This window comes from Sceloporus undulatus, chromosome 1 (genome assembly GCF_019175285.1).
Source record: "Sceloporus undulatus isolate JIND9_A2432 ecotype Alabama chromosome 1, SceUnd_v1.1, whole genome shotgun sequence".
NCBI classification, from domain to species: Eukaryota; Metazoa; Chordata; class Lepidosauria; order Squamata; family Phrynosomatidae; genus Sceloporus; species Sceloporus undulatus.
The window spans coordinates 286,026,387-286,048,020 of NC_056522.1; the positions used below are offsets into that span (position 1 = coordinate 286,026,387).

The following is a 21,634-nucleotide window of genomic DNA, read 5'->3' on the forward strand; positions in this document are numbered from 1 at the left end:
ACATTATAGCGGGTGATTTTTAAAAAAGATTTGATAGCTCTCTTCCTCACTAGTTTGTACCTCATCCCACCCAAAGTTTTAAAATCTGTGTGTATAATGTACTGTTTCATAAAAAGGCTGAGAATAAGAGGAGTTGGTTGTTACGTTCAAGCTCCATTGATTTCAGAAAAGTTATACCAAATCAAAGAGAACAAAGAGATCCATGCATTGGTCTCATTTTTATTTTTGATATTGTAAGGTGACAATACCTGTTACAACTGGGTCCTTGTGAAAAAAAAAATTTCAAGGCATGTCAAACATGGAGAACATTCAAAAGTGAAATTCGGTATCCAAAAGTAACAGAAAAGCTATAACCTCGGCCTATTCAAAATTAATATCAGAATTCAGCCTCATTTCCATGTAATTGTGTTCCACATACCAGCCTCAGGGAGACATTTTCAGTTAAGATTGTGGAGACCTGGACTGTGAACTATTTGCCTTTTGAAACCTCAGTCACATCAGTTTCCAAATCCAGTCCAGAGGAACTGATTAGGTTGACAACTATTGACCACAAGGATAAATGTTCTTCTATCACCATGAAAATGTGCCTTAAAATAATCTGGACTATTATGGCATTACTTATTTGTCACATGTAACTTGGCTTCTCTTGACAAGTCCAAAAACGGCACACATGGAATAAATGCAGTACAGACATTCAGACATTTTTTCCACACATGCATATGGGCTCAATGAACATTCTTTTTTTTTTTACTTTGCATATAGATGGAAATGCAATTTCCCAGTTTATTTTCTTTGTTCAGCAAATGGAAGGTCCTTAATCTAGTATTCCTTTGAAAAATGCTCTCATGCTGCTTATCCAACTATTGAAAGGGAGAAAACAAAATGCACAGTTAGAGTATTTAAGTCTGGGAACTTTCTGCAGATAACTATTTAGTAGACATTGCTGCACACAATACTTTCTCCACACCTGTTACTTGAACATTAAAACTATATGGGATAGTTTATAAACTGATGCAACAGTATATAGATGCCCACAATCATCGTGTTGCATCATGTTACATGATGTAGAATTACACACACACACTGTCATATATTTACTATGTGGAACAAATACCCTGTTGAATCAGTTATTCTGTAATTTACACAAATTATAATCAAATTGGAACTATATATATAAGGTTCAAATACCTACTTCAGTTCTATTAATAGTGGTGGTTCTTTGACTCTTTGTCCCTGGAGAGTTTCCAGGACAGAAAAAAATGTCTGTAGTCAGAATAGGGCAGAAATATGGTACCAGTCCCTGTCATATTGGGGGGGGGGAGATAATTGCCACCTCATCAGATATCTTGGCCTACTTAATCCTTTCTGGCTATCTGTGTGTGGGAGGGTGTCTTTAGAACTGAAGTGCCACTCTTGATTCTTCATTGAAAATTTTCCAGTGTATTTGATCTGAATGGTGTTTTCCCCCTGCACAATGCCCAGATTAAAATTATCTCAACATACTACAATCAGTAGGGACTGTACCCTACGTAAATGGTTTAGAAATAAGATAAATGTTTTAAAACTCCAAATGTTGCCTCTTCACTGGCTCCTCTTGTAAAACTATTTCAACAGAATGTTCCAATTGTCTAATGAATATAATTTAATAGGAACAATGCAGTAGATGACCAATATCCTATGAAAGAGCTTTGAACCTGCAAACAGTAAAAGCCCACAAGACATCTGTTGAGACTTTCTAGTATTTTCTGTTTCTGCCTACTGTTTCTTCAACACTGTGATCAAGACTGCTTGCACTCTCTGTCTATGGCACAGTACAGACCTTCGCAAATCGGCGGCCTACCAGCACCTGTTTTTCTGCCAGAGGGAAGCCGCAGTCGCCAAATCACGTGGCGTCCCGCTGGTAGAAAAAGAACCCGCAAAAAGTGGATTCTTCTAGAGCCGCGGCAGCAGCATAACGAGTGCTCCACTGGTGCACTCATTATGTAAGCGCTGTGCGGCACCATGTGGACGCTGTGCAGTGCCGACGTAAAAATGGCTTATGGAGATCCTATGAATGAGAGACCCCTATGTTACCCATCATCATAAACTCTGCTCAGGTCATGCAGTCTCAGGGTCATGGCTTCCTTGATTGATTCCATCCAATTTCAATACACTCTTTCTCTTTTCCTACTGCCTTCTACTTTACCAAGCATAGGCGCATTACAGACCGCCCCTTTGGGGTGGCCTGTAGGCACTCCTTCCCCTGCTGGAAAGGAGAGGGCAACAGCAGGGACCAAGAGAAAGGGGCCACTCGGCCCCTTTCTCATTTGCATCACTGGTGCAGCTGTGTAGAGGCTGTGCCAGCGATGCAAATCCTGGAAGGAGCTCCGAAATGGAGCTCCTTCCTGCGCAGCCGAAAGAGTGCCCCAGGCACTCTCACGTGGCACGACTACATCACTTCCATGCTGCCTCGTTTGGAGGTGGTGCGGTGGTGACGTAGTCATGGCGGCCCCCGTGTGGCACGGGAGCTGCCATTTTCTACACGCTCCGCGCGTATTAGGGTTACAGGCATCAGGAAGTGATGCCCCTTTCTAACCCTAGTATGCGTGGAGTGCGTACTTTATGCCCGTCTGTAACGGGCCATAATTATCTTTTCTGGTGAATCATGTAACCTCATATGTCCAAAGTAAACAGTCTCAGATTAGCCATCTTGGCTTCTAGGGAAAGTTCAGGCTTGATTTGCTTTAGGACCCATTTATTTGGCTTTTTAGCAGTCCACAGTATTCATAGAACAGCACCACATTTGAAATGAATTTTTTCTCTATCACCTTTTCTCACTGTCCAGCGGCCACAACCATACATAGAAATAGGAATTATGATAGCATGAGCATTTCCAACCTGTGGACTGTTCTTTTGTTTCCCATGTTTTTTGACATATTTTAGTCAGAATTACAGTGGATTCTGTTTCTGTAGCTTAAAGTAGCTCTATAGCTATGCCATCTGGTCCTAGTGATTTGTTTATCCCAAGTGCTCTGAGTACAGCTTTCACTTCACTTCCTAAAAATGGAGCTTGGCCTTCATATGGTTCTTCCTTGAATTAATCTGTTATCTCTTTTATATAGTTCTTCCATGTTTTGATTTCATTGTCTTTTTATTCTTACTTAAGCCTGATACAGACAGGCCCAAATAAAGCTGCTTCGAGTCACTTTGGAGGTATGGTGTTTCAATGATACATGCGTCCTAAGAGTCCAGAAGTGGCACCAAAGCCACACTCCAGTCCTAAGTTGATATTTCAAAACAAGACACTGAGGTGATGCTTAGGCATGAGAAACTTCAATGAATAATGGTATTCTGCTTTTATTGTTGTTTTTGCAGAAATTCCAATATCCACAATTCCTGTCTTTGATTATTATCTTAATTAAAAGCACAGTGTGTGTGTGTGTGTGTGTGTGATACAAAAAGCTTTCTGTATATTTCAATAATATTTTTCTTAGTGTTTTCCCCTTTTAACCACCATGTTTTAACACTTAGAACATTTTATACAGTAGATAGTCTTATGCTCTGAAAGATGTGCCTTTGCTTTAGCAGGGCACAAATGATCGTCTCAGGGCATTACTGACTGTGTATGCACATTCATGTGTGTGTGTGTGTGTGTGTGAGAGAGAGAGAGAGAGAGAGAGATAGCGCTCAGTAGATTCTCATAGTGGGATATACATTCAAGAAATCAAGAGGAAAATAGCTATGGAGCAATTAACTGAATACTATTGGGCTTTTTAAGTTTCCTTAACTTCTTTACTCAGTCACTTTTGTCTGTAATATTTCCACAATAAAATAGCACTCAAGACAATTTGCACAAAAACAAAATTGCAGTCTTATAGCCACTTAACTTCACTGAACTCAGCAGATCTAACCTCTGAGTACACTGCATAGGTCTACGTTTTGCACAGGTTTGAACAGTCACTGATTTTTAAAAAGTTCTCAGTTTACTATGATAACCTTTTATTATTTAACATGGTATTTATACCAGTGTATTACTGAATGCTGCTTCATGGAGACTTGTTTGAAAGAAGGTGGTTGTAGTGGTACTAGTGATAACAATAATGTTGTTGTTGTTGTTGTTGTTGTTGTGTACCTTCAAGTTATTTCTGACTTATTGTGACCATAAGGCGAACCTATTATGAGGTTTTCTTGGCACGTTTCTTCAGAAGGGGTTTGCCCTTGCCTTCTTCTGAGGCTGAGAGAGTGTGACCTGCCCAAGGCTACCCAGGTGTTTACATGGCTGAGCCAGGATTCAAACCCTAGTCTCCAGATTCCTAGTCCAAACTACTCAAATTAGCTCAAACTACTATGCCACACTGAATCACTCAATAATAACAACAATAATAATAGCAAACGATAATTAATGATAAATAAACAGAAATCTGTAAGCCATCCAACATCCGTATTTCAAACAAATACAGAAATAATGCAAACAAAGACAGTAGTAATCCGTACAATACAACCAGGATAATAAGGGAAGACATAATACAACTACAGCACTGTTTAGCTGCTAATAGGAAGCATGATCTAGTTTTACATCATCATACAGAAGGTTTGCTTTATTCTAACACAGCATTTCAGAGCATCAGCATAATTCCTTATCCATATCTTCCGGGTGCCTGTTTTTCTGTTTCTGCAGTTTTCTATACAAGAATAATTCTCTGCCTTCATTGTCTAGCTTAAACCTGATTTGAGTTTCTAGTTGTTAATCTAATATCAACAAATCAATCAATATATATTTAACTTTCCAATATGCCAAATGTCTTCACAATAAAAGTATGCCAAGTTTGCTGAGAAGTAATGGGTTGCATAAAAGTATATTGCATACATCTGTTCTGAAGATCTGCTCTGTGGATTAGATCCAGACTATGCCCTGTACCCACTTACCTATGGTACAACAACATCCAAAATCCACAAAACTGTGGTATCCTTATTGGGCCAACCAAAAAATATATAATTCAAGCTTTTGGAGCTCTGCTGGCTTCTTCATCAGGCAAAATTGTTATAAATCATGCAGGAGGAGGAGAAAAAGAAAAAAGACGATTTAAGTGTAATTCTTAAAAAGCAGCAATATCCATACAATAAATGTTGGGGGAGGTTGCACAAATTGTATTATCTTTTTTCTTCAATAGCCTTCAAATAATCACTTCATTAAACTGTGATTTTTTTGTTCCAATATTGGTTATGGATAAAATAGTTACAGATCGTACAGTTGGAGCTTGTACAATATATTAATTATACACCAAAACGATACCATTTAGCCTGCTATTAGGTACTATACAAAATATTCAACCATGTATTTTGGTTAATTTCCTTCAGCATTGGCCCTTTTGCTGTCATTGTTTGTGCATTCCATTTAAACTTAAAACAATGTATCTGGAGAACAAAGCATGAGCATTTACAACTATTTATTTTAATGTAAACCAGACCCTGTCTGATCTTGGATGTGAAGCAGGGTCAACCCTGCTCAGTACTTGGATGGGAAACCATCAAGGAATACCATGTGCTATATTTCAGAGGAAGGAACTGGTAAAATGACCTCTGAGGATTATTTGCCTAAGAAAACCCTATGAATTTCATGGGGTTGCCATACATTGGACTTGAAGGTACATGTGCCTCCCCGCCCACATTATTAGTATTTCCTTTAGAAAGCAGTGCATTTTGGGTTGACATCCACTCCAGACAATGGCCTGTTGCTCACTTGGGGTCCCAGCTAGAATATATCCACTAAATTAATAATGGAAGGGCTAGTTAGCACTTACGTAAATCTCACTGCCTCTGTGGGTCTGTTCTAGTTGGGACTAACAGCTGGATTTAGCTCAATAGCTTTTAAGAGACCTGAAAGTGATTTGAAAACAGTGTTGCTACCTCTGCTGTACACATATATCTTGTCGAATATGTTTTGCATGTTTCCCAAATAAACTTAGCTCCTGAACAGCATGTTTAGAAAAAGCTAATGCTGGGCAAGCATTCAGTCCAACTCTTTTAGAGGGGAAATAGTATCTTGATTCAGATATCAAACTGAACTGCGTTTTATGGTTTAGTGTCACATACCTGGCCTTGGAGGGTGTGGGGTGTCTTTCATTTTAGCCTTACAAGCAAGTTATCCCACTGATTTTTTTTTAAAGAAACAGTTTGGGTAGGCACATTTTATTGTTATTATTTATTGTGATATCATATTTCACCCCATTAATATGTTAGAAGATCATATTGTATTTTCCTTTATTTTCTTCAATCTGTTCTGGTTTGTTTTGTTTCTCTCTCCCTTCAGGTATTGTGGATGTGCTCTTTGCATCCCATTCCCCCCTCCCCCCCTGATTTGGCGGACTGATTTTAATGACTAGTTTGTGTGTTTGTCTACAATGTTCTACACAATTTACAAGAAAGAAAGCTCCAAGGGGCACAGGAGAACTTACTTTGGACTAAACATGCTTAGTTAGACTGTGAATTATTGTAAACATCTTCTTGTTTCATTAGTGAGAGAGGAGGCCATCAACAGAGAATAGAAATGATCCATATCACAAGTGTGTGCTTGTTCCTCTCTCTCCAAAATTTCCACATTTTCTTAGTGGTAAACCTCTGTGCTAGCATCTAACAATTTGGGTTTTGTGGAATTGTCAATTGTCTAATAGAAAATGTCTGAAAGGCTCCAATTTTGGAAGGTGTCCACCCCATCTTACACTCTGTATATCAACATGCCAAAGAACGTCCCTACAAATGTATTTATGAATGGGACGCCTACCATTTCCCATAAAGATGATCCAGGCTGGGCATTAATTTCCCTACAATATCCCCTCCTTATCCTTGAACGGCATATCCTTCTGCACACATTTTTATACCTTTTCTCTAAAATATAGGCAGACAGTCAAGAAGAGCTGGGGGCTTCCTCAAAAAAGAAAGAAAGGAGCACAACCCCTAACCTAAAAAGACCCCCCCCCAGCTTCAGACACAGGAGGCCCTCCTCATCCTCTCCACATCCATTCAATGCACTGCAAGGCCATGCGCCTGACACACCGAGGGACCCTTGAGGATGACCATGGCACACACCAGGCTGTGTTTTGAAATTAAACCACCACCAGAACCAGCTTTCTCTCAGGGGGAGGCAAGTGATTATTATTTTTCTCCAGATCGGGGCAGCCAGGGGGATGTTCTCCTTCCTTGCTTGCTTGTTTTGGTGAGGGGGGGGGGGTGGAGAGGGAAGTCAAGAAGCAGCAAGGAGGAGCTGTGTGTGTGGAGTGTGAGTGTGTGTTGTGTGAGGGAAGCGCCTTGGCCGCCCTGTTTCCTGGTGCTCTGCTCCCTGACCCCAGTGGCAGCCTTCGCTCACTGCACCGCTCTCTTCCTCCTCCTTGGCTCTCTCTCTCTTTCTTTCCCTCTTTCCAGCCCTCTCCTCTCCTCCTTCCCTTCCTTTTCCCTTCCCTTCCCCTCTCTCTCCTCCCTCCTCCTTGCTTGCCACCTTCTGCTTGGCGCTCCGGGGAAGGAGCCTGGCGGGTCGAAGGTGCTGCCCTGCCGGCCTTGCACCAGCCCTCCGTCCCTCCACCTTTGGCCACGAAGCAGCCTCTGTCTGCTCCCTCTTCCCTCCTTCACCTCCTCCTCTCTCCGGCTTCACCTCATGGATCGCCTCCTTCCCCAGCACCGGCGCGACTGAAGGGGAGGGGAGGCATCCCTAGGAATCATAGCAGCAGCAACCTCCAGGACATTTTGCTTGCTTTCTTTCTTTCTTTTAAAGAGAGAGAGAGAGGGAGCCAAGGTAAACCACCCCATCATCCTCCCGCTTGGAAAGAAGGGATCAGGAGGAGGAGGAGGATTGCGGGGAAGGAAGGAGGAGGGAAGGGAAGGGACGCGAAGGGCAAGGCACTCCGAGAGAGCAAAGACACAAAGCCCTGGGTTAGAGGTGCCTTGTCATGCACCAGAGAGGAGCAGAGAGGGCAAGCGGCGGCGGCGGCGGGGAAACAAGGCTGGGGCTCAGGAGCCTGGCCCTGGGGTCGGGTTTCAGGGACAAAGTGGGGAGGGGCTGCCTTCTCTCCCCCCTTGCCTTCCTCCTCCTCCTCCTCCCCCTCTGCTCCCAGTGGCCCCATCTCCCCTCCTCCCTGGCCTTTCCTGGCAGAGAACGGGGTTTCGGGGGGGGGGATAGGGGACGGGATTTGGTGGCTTTCGCAGGCTGTTTACTGGAAGGATCGGGGTTATAATGTGAGAGAGCGCGACCGGAGGAAGGAAGGAGCAGGAGGTGGAGGGTAGTAGGCCAAAGAGAGCAGCAGCATTGTGCTCTTTCTCCCTCTCCTGCCTTAGCTGGCTCTCTCTCTCTTGGCTGGGCTGCTCGGAGGATTGCCAGCCAGAGCTCCAGGGCAGCGAAATGCAAAGTACAGCCAGGCTTTCAAGGAAGAAGGCGGGGGGGGGGGGGGGGGGAGGAAACCCCCCCCCCCACAGGAGGGGAGGAGGAGGAGGAGGAGGAGGAAGGTGGCGGGGTGAAGGCTTCTTCTCCTCCTGCCTTTCCAAAGGGCATTTCCCTCCACAGTCATGCCACCTTCCCCCCACTTTTCCCAAAGGAGGGAAAAAGAGGAAAGGGGGGGGGCGAAGGGAGAGGACGGCGTGCAAATAATAATGACAACAAATAATAATACTAATACTAATGGCCACAATGCCCACCAAAAGTATCAACCGCCCCGGGTTGCTTTGCCTCTTCCCCAGCTGGAGTTTTCCATCCCTCTTTTCCCACCCGCCTTCATTCTTTCCCCCCAAAGCTTCTTGGAGAAGAGCTTTTCGAGGCCTGAAGCCCCTCTGGCAGCCCTTGGGCCTTTCCTGGGGGAGAGGGGAAAGGAGTGGGCCCTTTTTTGGTGGGGGGGGGGCTGGGTTAGAAAAGAAAGCCTACAAGTGAGGAAGGCAATGCAAAGGTGAAGCAGCCAATGTCTTAAGGCACAGGGTCGGGGATCGTCCTTTCTGCCCCTTGCCTCCCTCCTGGCCTCCTGCTCGAGGGAGGAAAGGGCTTGGGGTCTCCTGGGGTTTCTGTGTGTGTTTTGGGGGGAGGCTGAGGGGAGCCCAGGACTGGGTCCTTGGGGAGATGCGGCCGAAGAGGGATGGAAAGTTTGGCGCGCAAAGGCATCCCCGCCATTCGCGCACTGAGGAGAAGGGGTTTTTGGAGGGAAATACAACAAACAGGGGAAGGGGAAGGGGACTTGGTGGGGGAGCAAAGATGGCTTTCTGGGGAAGTGGCTGAGGAGTTTTGAGCAAGTGGTGGAGAGGCAAGAAGAAGAGGGAGCGCGACTGGGATGAAGGACTTGAGGGGGGAAAGGGCGGGAGATGCTAGAAAAGTGTGTGTGTGGATGGAAGGAAGGAAGGAAGGAAAGAAGGGGGGCAGGATGATGGGGGTGTCAAAGCTATTGGCCACTGATTGTGATCAATCATTGCGAGCATTGGGAAGAAGGAATGAGGGAGAGAGGGAGGGAGGGAGGAAGGAGACAGAGCCCCAGCCCGGCTTCAGAAGAGCGCAGCCCCCCTCTCCAGCCGGAACCTTGGCCAGCCAGGCAAGAGAGGGCAAGGGAAGCCTCCCAGACGCCGCTCTCGAGGGCCACGGAGGGACTGCCAGCAGCAGGTAGTGTGTGCCACCTGGAGGAAGCCCCTCTCCGGGCTCCTCTGGGCTTGCCTTTGCTGCCTGAGCCCCAGGTGCCCGAGGGGAGCAAGAAGGACGGAGAGAGAGCCTGGCCCCAGAAGGGTGGCTGCTTGAAGGCTTTTCACCTGCAAAGGGAGCGGGTCCCCAAGTCTGCCTCCTGGGGATGTGGGTGGGTGAGGGAGGGACAATAGGTTTGGTATCATTTGGAACACGTGGTGGAGATGGGATTTTTGGTGGTCAACAAAATGTAACTTTTTGGCATCCCCTTTCATACCTGAAGAGGATGATGAGGATTTTAGGACCACACACACACACACACACACTCTCTATAGATATATGTTGCAATGTATTGGATTAAAGGGTTGTAAGCAAGGATTAAGTTCTCATTTTTCCAGTCTAATATCAGAGACGAGGCCAATTGGTGCTAGAAGGCACTGAGGTACACACAAAAACTTTTGTGGTGCAGTCTCCAGGGTTTCAAGCCCAGGCTTTCAAGTCCCATGGACTCAGTAAGGCTTGCTGACAGGGAAGAGTGTGTCGACTTGTGTCTCAGGCTGTTCCTGTTTATTTTAGGCTGCAGTCATAAAAACTTTTTTTTTAAAAAAAATGCCCTGTGCTTACGCTCCATTGAAAACAGCAGGAGTTAATTCAGAATAAACATGAATCAGATGGCACATTGTATCCATTGTTGCTCTGTCAAAAAGAGAGTAACAGATATCTGACAGCAACCTGTGAGCAGGCTCTAGTATTAGTATCTTGCTTAAATCTTCTCCCCCCCCCTTTCTAATTTTTTAGGAACTTGTGCCTTTTGTCCAAGTAAAACTGGTTAAAAGGGGGGAGAAAATCCTTATACTTCAGATGATGAAAGAAAGCGATGGGTCTCTCCATTCCCCACATGGCCATTAGTATTGGTTCTCTTTATATTACTGCCAATGATCTGTTTGGTTTTTAGTTTGCTTTGCTTTACTGTGTGAGGGCATAGCAGCATTCTTGTCTCTGAAAAGGTTTGGTGATGTTGTAGTATCAGAAATACTCACAGTGCTTTTTGTTGTGAGGCCAAATATGAAATGAAAATAAATGTTTCACTTTTGTGTCTTTATACAGACTTCAGACTGTAAGAATAGATTCATATGTCTTTGTGGCATTTTGGCATTGTACAGAAATAATCAACAGTATTCTTGTTGGATGGTTACTGGAATTCTAAGGCAATTTTGTTTTATATTTAGATACTAAATTTCTTTCAAGTCATCATGTTAAAATGAGGTAAGGTGCTCAACATTTTCTTGTACCACTGTGCATCTGTAAAACCTTCTATTAAGAGAAGAATGGCAGATCGGGAACACAATTCCTCATGAAGCGGCTAATATACATTTGTGAAAGTTTTGAAGTATCTGGCTTCTGTCTTTAAATTTTCTTCAAAGAGCTCTTCATTAACAAAGATCATAATCACACACTTCTGATATGAGAGCAGTCTAGCTGCACTAGAAAACCATTAAAGGCAAACTAATAAAATGGATAATAAAATAAAAGGAAGATTAATAGAAGCACACTAGTCAGACATAATATATGACCTTTATTTACCATCTTGATAGTCACTGATTGACATTCTAAAAGCCACTTGTGTACAGAAAGTTACATAGATTAGAATGCTTCTGTAGTATTTCATATTAAATGCATTGGAGAAATTGAACTTCATAGAAGTATCAATATTCTTTGGCTTTAAATTATTTAATTTTTATTGCATAGTTTTGAATATTCTACAATACGAACATAGATTTACTACAGATTTTCTATTCTGTGAATTCAGTTCCCCCTTGTAAACCCCATGAGTATAAAATAGACCCCCCTTTTGCTTGTAGTTGATTGATGAAAATACTATGGATTATCTATCTATCTATCTATCTATCTATCTATATATATATATATATATGAGTGAAAAGAAAGATCAAACTGTGTTTCATTAATGTCGCCTTCTACCCAATAGAATTTGGGTAAGAAAAAAAATACGGCCATGCTATTTCAGCCTCTATGCTAGAGCTAAAATTCTCATAGTACAAAGTGAGTTCTCTTTCTCCCTGCTCCATCTCTAAGCTCTGAGGGCTAACATTCGTTTTTTTAATGACACTCATTTCTCCGACGGGAAGATGTTTTCATTTGTATTTACTTTTCAGTGCAGTGCAATTATGCAGTTCCACACTGCACACTGTCTTCATAGTTAGTATCTCAAAAGAGAATTACAGTCTTCACAACAGAACTGCAATTGGAAGCAGGTGTTGTGTTTTACTGTTATGCAAAATAACAGTAAAATATAATTGTGGGTGAAATTAAGGAAACAGCTGCAAAGTTGATATGGAAGCTTCTTCATTACAATTTGTAGGCAGTTATCTTACACCACAAACTGGGCAAAGATTTGACTCGTGAATCTTACTCTGGCAATTTTATTCTCTGCGCTATTATGTGTCTATTTATACCCAGTCAGATACTGAAACAAAGACCAAGAACACTGTCTCTTAAATATACAGTACCAATACACAAAGATCTTAACTTTCTTTCATCAGGCTTGTTTTTTTTAACATGTGTGGTAAAGGCAAAGCTGACCCTAATTCTTGGAAAGGATGTTGTGGGATTCTTTAACCTGTCTAACATATGGAAGAATACATAGGCCTGAGGTTGTAAAATAAAATAAGTTGCCTTTGTGAGCCCATCTGCCATTTGAAAGGCCCTTTTATAGAATTTTGTGTTCAGCAAGAGTTCATATTGCCCAGACACACAACTTACCTAAATGCAAAGTAGGAATTCCACATACTTGAATTTACATGTAACTGTATTTCTGATTAGCTCCAATACAGCATCACTGCATGAAACGCAATGTGTTGGTCTTCCCCACTTTTGCTAATAGTTGGAGAATCCATGATTATATTAATCACACCCTAAAAGGCTAAGGATGAAATCACAAGCAAAAGCTTAAATGTCTCATCTTGATCAGTGCCCTCTGTGATTTTTTTCTAAAGATCTTGATGGTGTTAAGGATTTACCATATATACTTGAATATAAGTCAACCTCATGTATATGCTGAGGACAGGTTTTGGGGCCAAAAATTATGGATTTTGATATGACCTGTGGATAAGTTGAGGGTAAAACTTAGGGGCATGTAACAAATAATGTAAACGATGAAATAAAGGAAAACAGTGCCAAGGAATTTACAAAATTTCAGCAGGCATAACTGTTTATGCTCACATTAAAGGCTGGATGGATGAGAAAGCAAGGGGGGTATTCCAGGGCAGATACACTCTTGTTTTCCACCATGGTTTCTTTTTTAATAAGAGTTAAAATACAGTACTTACATTGACTTTTGGATAAGTCGACTCAGGTTTTTGAGGTCAATTCTTTGACTAAAAATTCTAGACTTGTACATGAGTATATACAGTAGTTTCTTTCTACCATGCAAAGCAAAGTTCTGTCTTTTAGGCTTGTGCTTAGTCTGTTTATCTTTCGTATACTTTCTTAGACTATAGGTGAATGTTGAATAACTACATATATTGAATCGCTCTTGTGGTAAGGTGGAAGCTGTAACAGGGAATATAAAAAATATATGGGATTAGGGGAATATGTGTACCTTAGGATAATAGCTTTTTTTGGTGTCTCAACTACTGTATATACATGTTGGGTTACTTATTCTTAATCATGTTTATTCGGAGAAATTTGGGCAAGAGAAGGCAATTTAGTGCAATATAATGAGTAGAAATGTTTCATAACCAACAACCAATTGTGCCTCAGTTTGAGAAAATATGTGTGTGTGTGTGTGTGTGTAACGTGAAGAACTATATGTGACATAAATGAATAGAATTTTTAGTTGAGCTGAAACAATGAAAAGTACTGTAGCACACAGCAATAAATTACAGTTTTGATTTACAGTGTAAAGAGTTGTAAATGCTTACTTAGGATGAATAATTCTTTAAAATATGGGAATGAGAAACTAGGTGATGCATTTTCCTCATGCCTTTTCATTAAACTCCTTTTTATTATGTTAATTTTTAAAATAGATAGAGCAGGATGGAGTATAAAATAATAGAAAGGAGTCCATCTTTGTATGGATGGATTTTACCAAGGTCTATCCAGTCCAGCATTCTTTATCAAAGAAAGAGCTGCTAAATGCTCCTGGATACTTACAAGAGGGAGACTATGGTGAGAGCCATGATGGTGGTAGTCCTCTTGCTTGTTCCCTGAATCTATACAGTATATGGGGCGTATGCCTTCTGAATATGGATGCTCTGTTTAGGGATCAAGGCTACGAGTAATTGATAGACATGATCTGGTCTAATTTTTTTTTTTTAAACCACACTAGTGAAACAGTTACTACATTTTATGATTGTGAATTCCTTGAGTCCAGGAATGCATTGTGTTAAGAATCTGTAATTCTTCTCTTTTCAGTTCAGTGCCAGTGAATTTTGTTGAGTGTCCCTGAATTCCAATATTATGGAAGTGGGGAGGTTTTTTAAAAACCATTTTTCATATAATTCATTATGGTCTAATAATCCTTGGGTTGGATGTCTTTGTCAGCTACCCTACTCAAAATCAGAAAGCTCCAGCCTTGTTAGCTTTTTCGTTGTGCAGAATATGTTCCCACATCTTGATAATTTAAATCACTCTTTTCTGTATGCTTTTCCAGTTCTATGATACACTTCTTGAGGTGGAGTGACTAGAACTATTGCAAGTGTTTCTATGTGCTAGATTTATATATTATATATTATCTATATTTATAGATTCATTATGTGAGGGCTGAACTTGTAAAAAGGTGAATATGTGTACATTGTAATGTTACTAAAATATCAACTTTGTGTATAAGAGAGGATTTGAAATGATTTAATTGGAATACAGTATTGTGTTTGTGTGCAATGAACAGAATGAGCTATTATTTATAGACTTGTATAAGGGTTAGCAAAAGAAACCGTCTGGTCTGCTCTTGGAAGTTAAGCAGAGTCAGCCCTGGGTAGTATTTCGATAGAAGAGCACCATAGAATACCAGTTGCTGTAAACTATATTTCAGAGTAATTTTGCCAGACAAACCACCTCTGAGTATGCTTTGCCTAGGAAAACCCAATACAATTCATGAGGTCACTATAACAGGCAACTTGAAAATTTCAGAAATAGTGCACAGTTCTGCCAATTGCTCCTTTAAAGTAGTTGGTATTAAAAACCAAGTCTTTTAGATTAAGCTTTTTTTTTTTAAAAATGCCCTTGAAACATATTAATATAAAATAATATTCCTTTGACATAAGAATTGGAGTTGGCGCAAACTGCTGTGTCACAGAGTATTCACATTCAGAGTTCTGATCAGTCTGCCAGAGGACAGGGTAGACCTGTCACATGTTATGCCATTCTTTCAATATTCTGTGCTTGTCATACATGCACACCTCTCATTGAGTGTTGTGAGTTATTTCTCAGAGATGTGAGGTGTAAGCTAACATGAAAATTCCATGGAAAAATCTCCAGTGCTGTATTTTTCCTTGTAAATTTTTTCACAAAACCCACCCACTTACTTGTCTGTAGTTGACTGTACTGTTGTACTGCAATTAATCCTTTAGTGAAACAGAACGTTCAGCTAGTTGTACTGAATCAGATTTTTCTCAACTTGAAATTGAACTGATAGGTAGTGCAGAGAATGAGTCACTGAAGCAGATACCTCAGCAAAAGAAAGTCAATCTCTTGATATATCAGGTATAGCTCTTTTTAAGAATGGGTCCTAAAAAGCTTTTTAAGGTGTAGACCTTTTTGTTCAGTACAAGGAAAATATATTCTCTTCCATTTACATTTTTAGAAATATTCCAATAAAATAATTTACACATTTTTACTATGCCTGAATATACTATATAAACCAAAGTGTTAAATCAGATAACATTATTTAAAGTGCTGCTTGTTCCAGAAAACTCCATCACTGATCCACATTAGCCTCCTCCCCACTGCTTGTATTTACAAATATTAGGACCATCGGCTTGCTGTCACCAAAATGTAGTGCAGTTTTGTCTACAGGTACTTACAAGTTGATACTCATAGAACTTGGTTGTTTTTAAAGAGTGATATAGCATTTAGGAAATCATGAGACGTGAGAGTGAGCCTAATTCCTAAGAGAAATTTAAAACTGATTAATGTCTCTGTATATTCTGCTTTTCTAGAAGTCTACAGAGTTCATAAGGACATCTTTAAGTTGCAACATCGGCTGAAACACAATGTTCACCTCCATCCTTTGCTCTGGAAAGTTGTAAGCTGCTCATGTCTATAAAGAGGAAGCATGGCTCATGGAATTCCTTCACAAGGCAAAGTTACCATTTCAGTGGATGAATACAGTTCAAATCCAACCCAGGCGTTCACACATTACAACATTAACCAGAGCAGGTTCCAGCCTCCACATGTACACATGTAAGTACTGTGAGTGCATTCACCTTGATTTTTTAAAATTTTCTTTACTTATTTTGCAATTAGATCACCAGATGGAATGTCGTAAAATTTATCTGCCTTTTGTCCACATAATTTGGCTGCCATTGTACAGTCTATGTCTACTATGGGAAGGCAAATGAGGCAATGTGTGTTTTCTTTTGAATAGAATATTGTACACTTATGACCTAGCAGTGGGACAGGCCAATTCTTTCAGATGGTTAACCCAGTGGCTTTATACAGTGAGGGTTGAAAAACCAAGAATTAGGACTTTAAAAAGAAGTTGCCATTATTTTAACATTTATCGTGATAATGCTCTCAAACTTCTTAGATGCTTTAGGAAACGTTAAAAATAAGAGTAGGAATGTTTTCATGAAGACAGTATGGATTTTGGGTTGGAAGTCCTTATTGTTCACCCATGAGCTGATGACAGACTTGGCATTAGCAGAATTATTGCTATCCTCTACTATAAACTAGGTGACAGTCCCCCCATCCCCAAAAATTGTTGCATGGTTTATCAGACAAATTAGAATTCAATGGGTTCCAAATGTCAGAGGCTTGCGAAAAGCCTCAGTGTGATTTTGTGTGCTGTAGGCCTCCTAACAGACTTGTAGCTTATTGATTTCACTGGAACTTGCCAGAGGGACATATTTCTTGAAAATGTGAGCACCCTTCCCCCACCCTTCTGCACTCAGCTGCGAAATAGGCCTAATTGGGACTAATTGTCTCCTGATCACTGAATCCTTTGTCCTTCTTGTTGTAAGGGGAGTGTGTGCCGCATGCTGCATTCCTCTTACAACAAGAAAGACAAAGGATTTCAAGATTGCTAAACTGTTAGTCCCAAGAAATACAAATACTGCATTAAAATAATGTTTATGGCCTGAACTTAAACCAACAAAGGCAGAGCAAAAGGTCCTTTTCCTGGCCTGCTATGTTTTGGTATTGAGGCTTTGGAGAGCTCAGTTGATGATAGAGAGTACTTAATAGAGGCAAAGCGAGTGTCTATATGCACAGTTTTTAAAGCACTAAGTATTAAACTCTAGATGGATGGGGGGATTTATTCAATAGGGTTGATCAGATTTTGCATTATGTGAATTCTAATGCATGTTGTTATCTTGAACTGTACTTGCTAAGAGATGTTGTCGTTGGTGTGTGCCTTCAAGTCCTTTTTGACTTTGGCAACACTAAGGTGAACATATTATGGGATTTTCTTGACAAGATTTATTTTGAGGATACAAAATATTATATAAGGTTAATTCTTTTCTCATTTAACTTCTGTTGAACTGGGAGTGATGTGCTAGCCTTCAAATGGTGTACATCTCGCCATTAAGCAGAATGAAAAGGCAACATGCACAAATGTTTAATCACTTAAATAGTACCATGAAATAGTAAAAAAAATATATAAATTATTATTTTCCAATAAGTATGCAGTCAGGGGTATTTATCGTTTTAAAGCCTGTGTGAAAGTTCTGTGAATTTTAAATACAGTCTGAGCCATTTATGTATGATGGCAGTGCCAGAGAATATAGTTCAGAACAAAAAAGGCCAAAGATTAATACTCAGACTTTTTACCCTTGGGATTCTTCTTTACATGTGGATGTAATGCCCTCTTTCCTCGACATAGTATATGAATAAAATATTTTGTTTACTTAGTGTGAATATTTTTATTTGCACATTCATGTATATTTCTATTTTAACATTTTATAAGGAAATAACTGAGTCCAAATTAGAATGGTTTTATTTAAATAAATCCAATATTTAACTCAATGTGCAAATTTTACACATAAAAAGTTTGGGAAGACATCTTGCACCCCCTTGAGCAACTCCCGCACCCCCACCCCTGGTGGTTTCCACCTCACCTTTTGAGAACCACTGGCCTGGATCCTTTTCACGTTTTCCTTTCTACATGGCTTATGTAATGATGAAATAGTGAGGAAAGAATCCCAGATGATTGAGATAACAATTATCTTTTAGCTGATTGTTGCATCTGTCCATCAGTCCATTTTCGTTGCTCAAGTGCACAGAACAATAATTCACCGTCTTGTGCAATAGCTTTGTGCTTTTGGAGATTACAGCTGGAGTTGATCTGTGCTATTTAGTACTGGAGATTGGTAGAAGAGAAATTTTAGGACTCTGACATATTGAAACTCCTCAGAGCAAAAAAATAAATAAAAAAGAAGAAAAAGAAACTTCTGTTGATGTGGATTCGTGTATTGTGATCCAGTACTTGTCTACTTTGATTTATAGCTATCTTAGTACATATGTGCACGTGTGCTATCTGTACTGCAATATTTTATCCTGGTTAGAATGCAATTGTGTATAACAGCACTTTCACATAAGTTGACAACTGAGAGGAGGTTTCCTATTGTAGTTCTTTACTGCCTGCTAAAAGCTGCATTTTCTTCTGTGGCGTTCCATATATGTGTTCAGAAAAAGTGCCACCAAAACCCTATGAGGAAAAAGGCATTTTTGTGAGTAGGGCGTGAGTTCAACAGAAAAAAATAATCGCTCATGAAAGTGTTAAGTTTTTTTCTTCCCCAGTTCTCTCTTAAGAATTAGGCCTCTACAGTGCTGTTTTGGGTTGTTGCTGTTGTTTGCTGTTGAGTCGGCTTTGGCATATGACAACCTTATGAATGAGAGATCTCCAAAAACCGTGGTCAGCAAGTACAGTGCACCCTTTTTTTAATGCGGGGGATCCGTTCCGGATTCCCCTCCCCCCGCATATGCTCGAGCTTCCAAACTAGGAGCTATGTCTTTGAGTCATTATATCTATAACGTGGCCTTCTTCCTTTTTTCCTACTGCCTTCTACTCCATTGAACATTATCTTCAGGCATGATGTCTCATAATATGTGCAAAGTACAATAGCCACAGATTAGTTATTTTGGTTTTTAGGGGAGAGTTCAGGCTTGATGCAGACTCAGACTTGCTTATTTATCTTTTGTTGTCCACTGTGTCAGTAGACCTCTTCTCCACTTGAGTTCAAATGAGTTGATTCTCTTCATGTCACCTTCCTTCACTGTCTAGCTTTTACAACCATATGAAGAAATTGGAAATACTGTTCTATAGATGATCTTAACTTTGCTCATCAGTGATATATCTTTACATTTGGGGAACTCTTCAAGTTCTTTCACAGTTGCCCTTCCAAGTCCTAGTTTTCTTCTGATTTCTTGACTAGTTTCCATTTTGATTAATGACTGAGTCAAAGTATAGAAAATCATTAGCTATTTCAATTTTTCATTATCCAGGTTTGTATGTAAATATTTTGTGATTTTTATATTTTCATAATATTTAGTTTACTTCCTGCTTCTATATTTTTTTCCTTTAATTTTCTCTGTAGTCATTCTGTCTTTGCTGTTTTCTGCTAATAATATGAGGTCATCTCCATATCTCAAATTGTTGATGTTCCTTCCCCCAATTTTCACACCTTTTTAGCAATATCAATAGCATTTGCATTTCTATATTGCTTAAAAGTGAACTCAGCACTCTCTAAGCAGTTTACAATTGCCCCCAACAAGCTGGGTACTACTGACCTATGAAAGGATAGAAGACTGGGTCAACCTTGCAGCTAGGGTTGCCATAATTCTCTACTAAAAACCACGACAAAATGTAGGACAAAATTTAGACCAAAATATAGGACAATTGTAGGATAAAATTTAGCCCAAAATGTAGGACATTTAAGGTTCTTCTTAAATGTCCTACATTTTGAGCTAAAATTTGTCCTACATTTTGTCCTGGTTTTTAGTAGAGAATTATGGCAACCCTACTTGCAGCCCTCCCTGGAATTGAACTCACAGTGGTGTGGCTGAAGTACTGGCATTTAACCACTGCATCACCAGGGTTCTCACCCTTTCCCCTTCTAGTCTAATCCTCTTTTCCATATGATCTGTTCTGCATAGAAATTAAACAAACAGGTTAATGAAATCCAGCCTTATCTGACACATTTCCAGTTGGAAGCCATTCTGTTTTTCTGAGGGAAAATGAGCAAAGTTTTAATAATTGGACAGGGTGGATGTTTTTATGCTATGAGCTGAGGTGCCAGCAAATGACATAGTGGTTGAAGGGCAGGAAGAGTCAGAGCTTTACGAGACAGATTTAAAAATATTAAACAGTTTATCCCTAAATTCTGGACCAGCAGCACTACACTTCAGGACACTTAAAAAAACTATTCAGTGTTCTGATTTCGTGCGGTAGCAGACTCAAGAATCAAGAAAAAGGCTTGCATTACAGTTACAGCTCTTTTGGGGTAGATTCTACAGGGTCCTAAGGATTTCTGTATCTTTTGTTGTGTGATTTGTGTGCCTTCAAGTTATTTACAATATAAGGAGAACCTAAGGCAAACTTATCATAGGGTTCTCTCAGCAAGATTTGTTCAGAGGAGGTTTGCTGTATCTTTTAGGTATTTCAAAATTTCTTTGTCAACTACGAGTTAGATAATTTTTAAAATTGGTATATTGTGTCTCTTCTGAAGAAGATTTTATTCACTTTGGGGTTACTGAAAGCCTCCAAACCATGGTCCAAGGCCTAGATACTATAAAGGCACCAGATCCCATCTTATCTTGGAAGCTAAGCGGGGTCAGCCCTGTGCTTGGATTGGAGACAGCCAATGAATAGCAAATGCCAAAGGCTATATCTCAGAGAAGGAAACTGGCAAAACCACGTCTGAATATTTCTTGCCTAAGAAAACGCTATGAAATTCATGGGGCTACCATAAGTTGACAGGTGCCTTGAAGGCTGGTGTGTTTGCATGCACACACACACATACACACACACACAGCACAAACACACAACCAAGGTCCATAAGAGTGTTTTAGAAATGCATTTTGCAAACTGTCCTAGTTCACTAAGATGAAAAATATAATAAAATATTTTAAAATATATAATAAAATATATTATATAGCATAATATTTGAGAAAGTATGATAGATCAAATTTTGGATTTGAACTGGAGATGAGGATTCACAGATCTCACTGTGTGCTTTTGACTAGGTTTGCATAACCCAGCTGATAAAATGCAGTCTCCCAGTCTTGGTGTTAAAGCTTCCTGTTTTGTCTGGTAAAACTTGTGACCCATCAAAATACAGCCCACCAGCTGTATTATTGTAGGGCCATTTGGCTCTTCGTATCTCATTGGTCTGCATCCCTCATCATCTCTCATCATTGGCTATGCTGGCTTAGGTTGAGGGGGTTACATCTGGATTATCATACCCAACCATGTGTTATAGTTCCCTGTCTTTGGTGAGATTGCAGCATCTGAACTACTGTACTAGTAATCTTTCGTCTAGATTTCTGTAACGTGCTCTACATGGAGCTACCTCTGTACCAAGTCTGGAAGCTCTAATTAGTCCAAAATGTGGCAGCCAGATTGGTCACTGGAACATTCAGATCGGACTACATAACACCAATATTAAAATCTTTGCATTGGCTACTGATCAGCTTTCGGGTGCAGTACAAAGTGTTGGTTATTACCTTTAAAGCCCTACATGGGAACACCTCTCCCTACATAATCAACCCTGCACTTTCAGAACATCTGGGAAGAATTTGTTAGAGCATGCAAAGATCAGATTAAAAACAACTTCCCAC

At 40.4% G+C, this 21,634-nt stretch overlaps 1 protein-coding gene across 6 annotated transcripts in view; it reads left to right on the plus strand.

Annotated features, from left to right (window-relative positions):
- Positions 1-7,294: 7,294 nt before the first annotated feature.
- The window catches only part of MPPED2 (metallophosphoesterase domain containing 2), a 200,408-nt gene continuing 186,068 nt past the window's right edge, over positions 7,295-21,634 (plus strand). The window contains exons 1-2 of one of the 6 annotated variants that reach the window (XM_042439489.1): positions 7,295-7,765; positions 15,796-16,039. In XM_042439489.1, coding sequence (XP_042295423.1) covers positions 15,912-16,039 — 128 coding nt within the window. In that variant the 5' untranslated portion in view covers positions 7,295-7,765; positions 15,796-15,911. The other 5 variants (XM_042439530.1, XM_042439522.1, XM_042439496.1 and 2 more) reach the window with 5 other exon arrangements.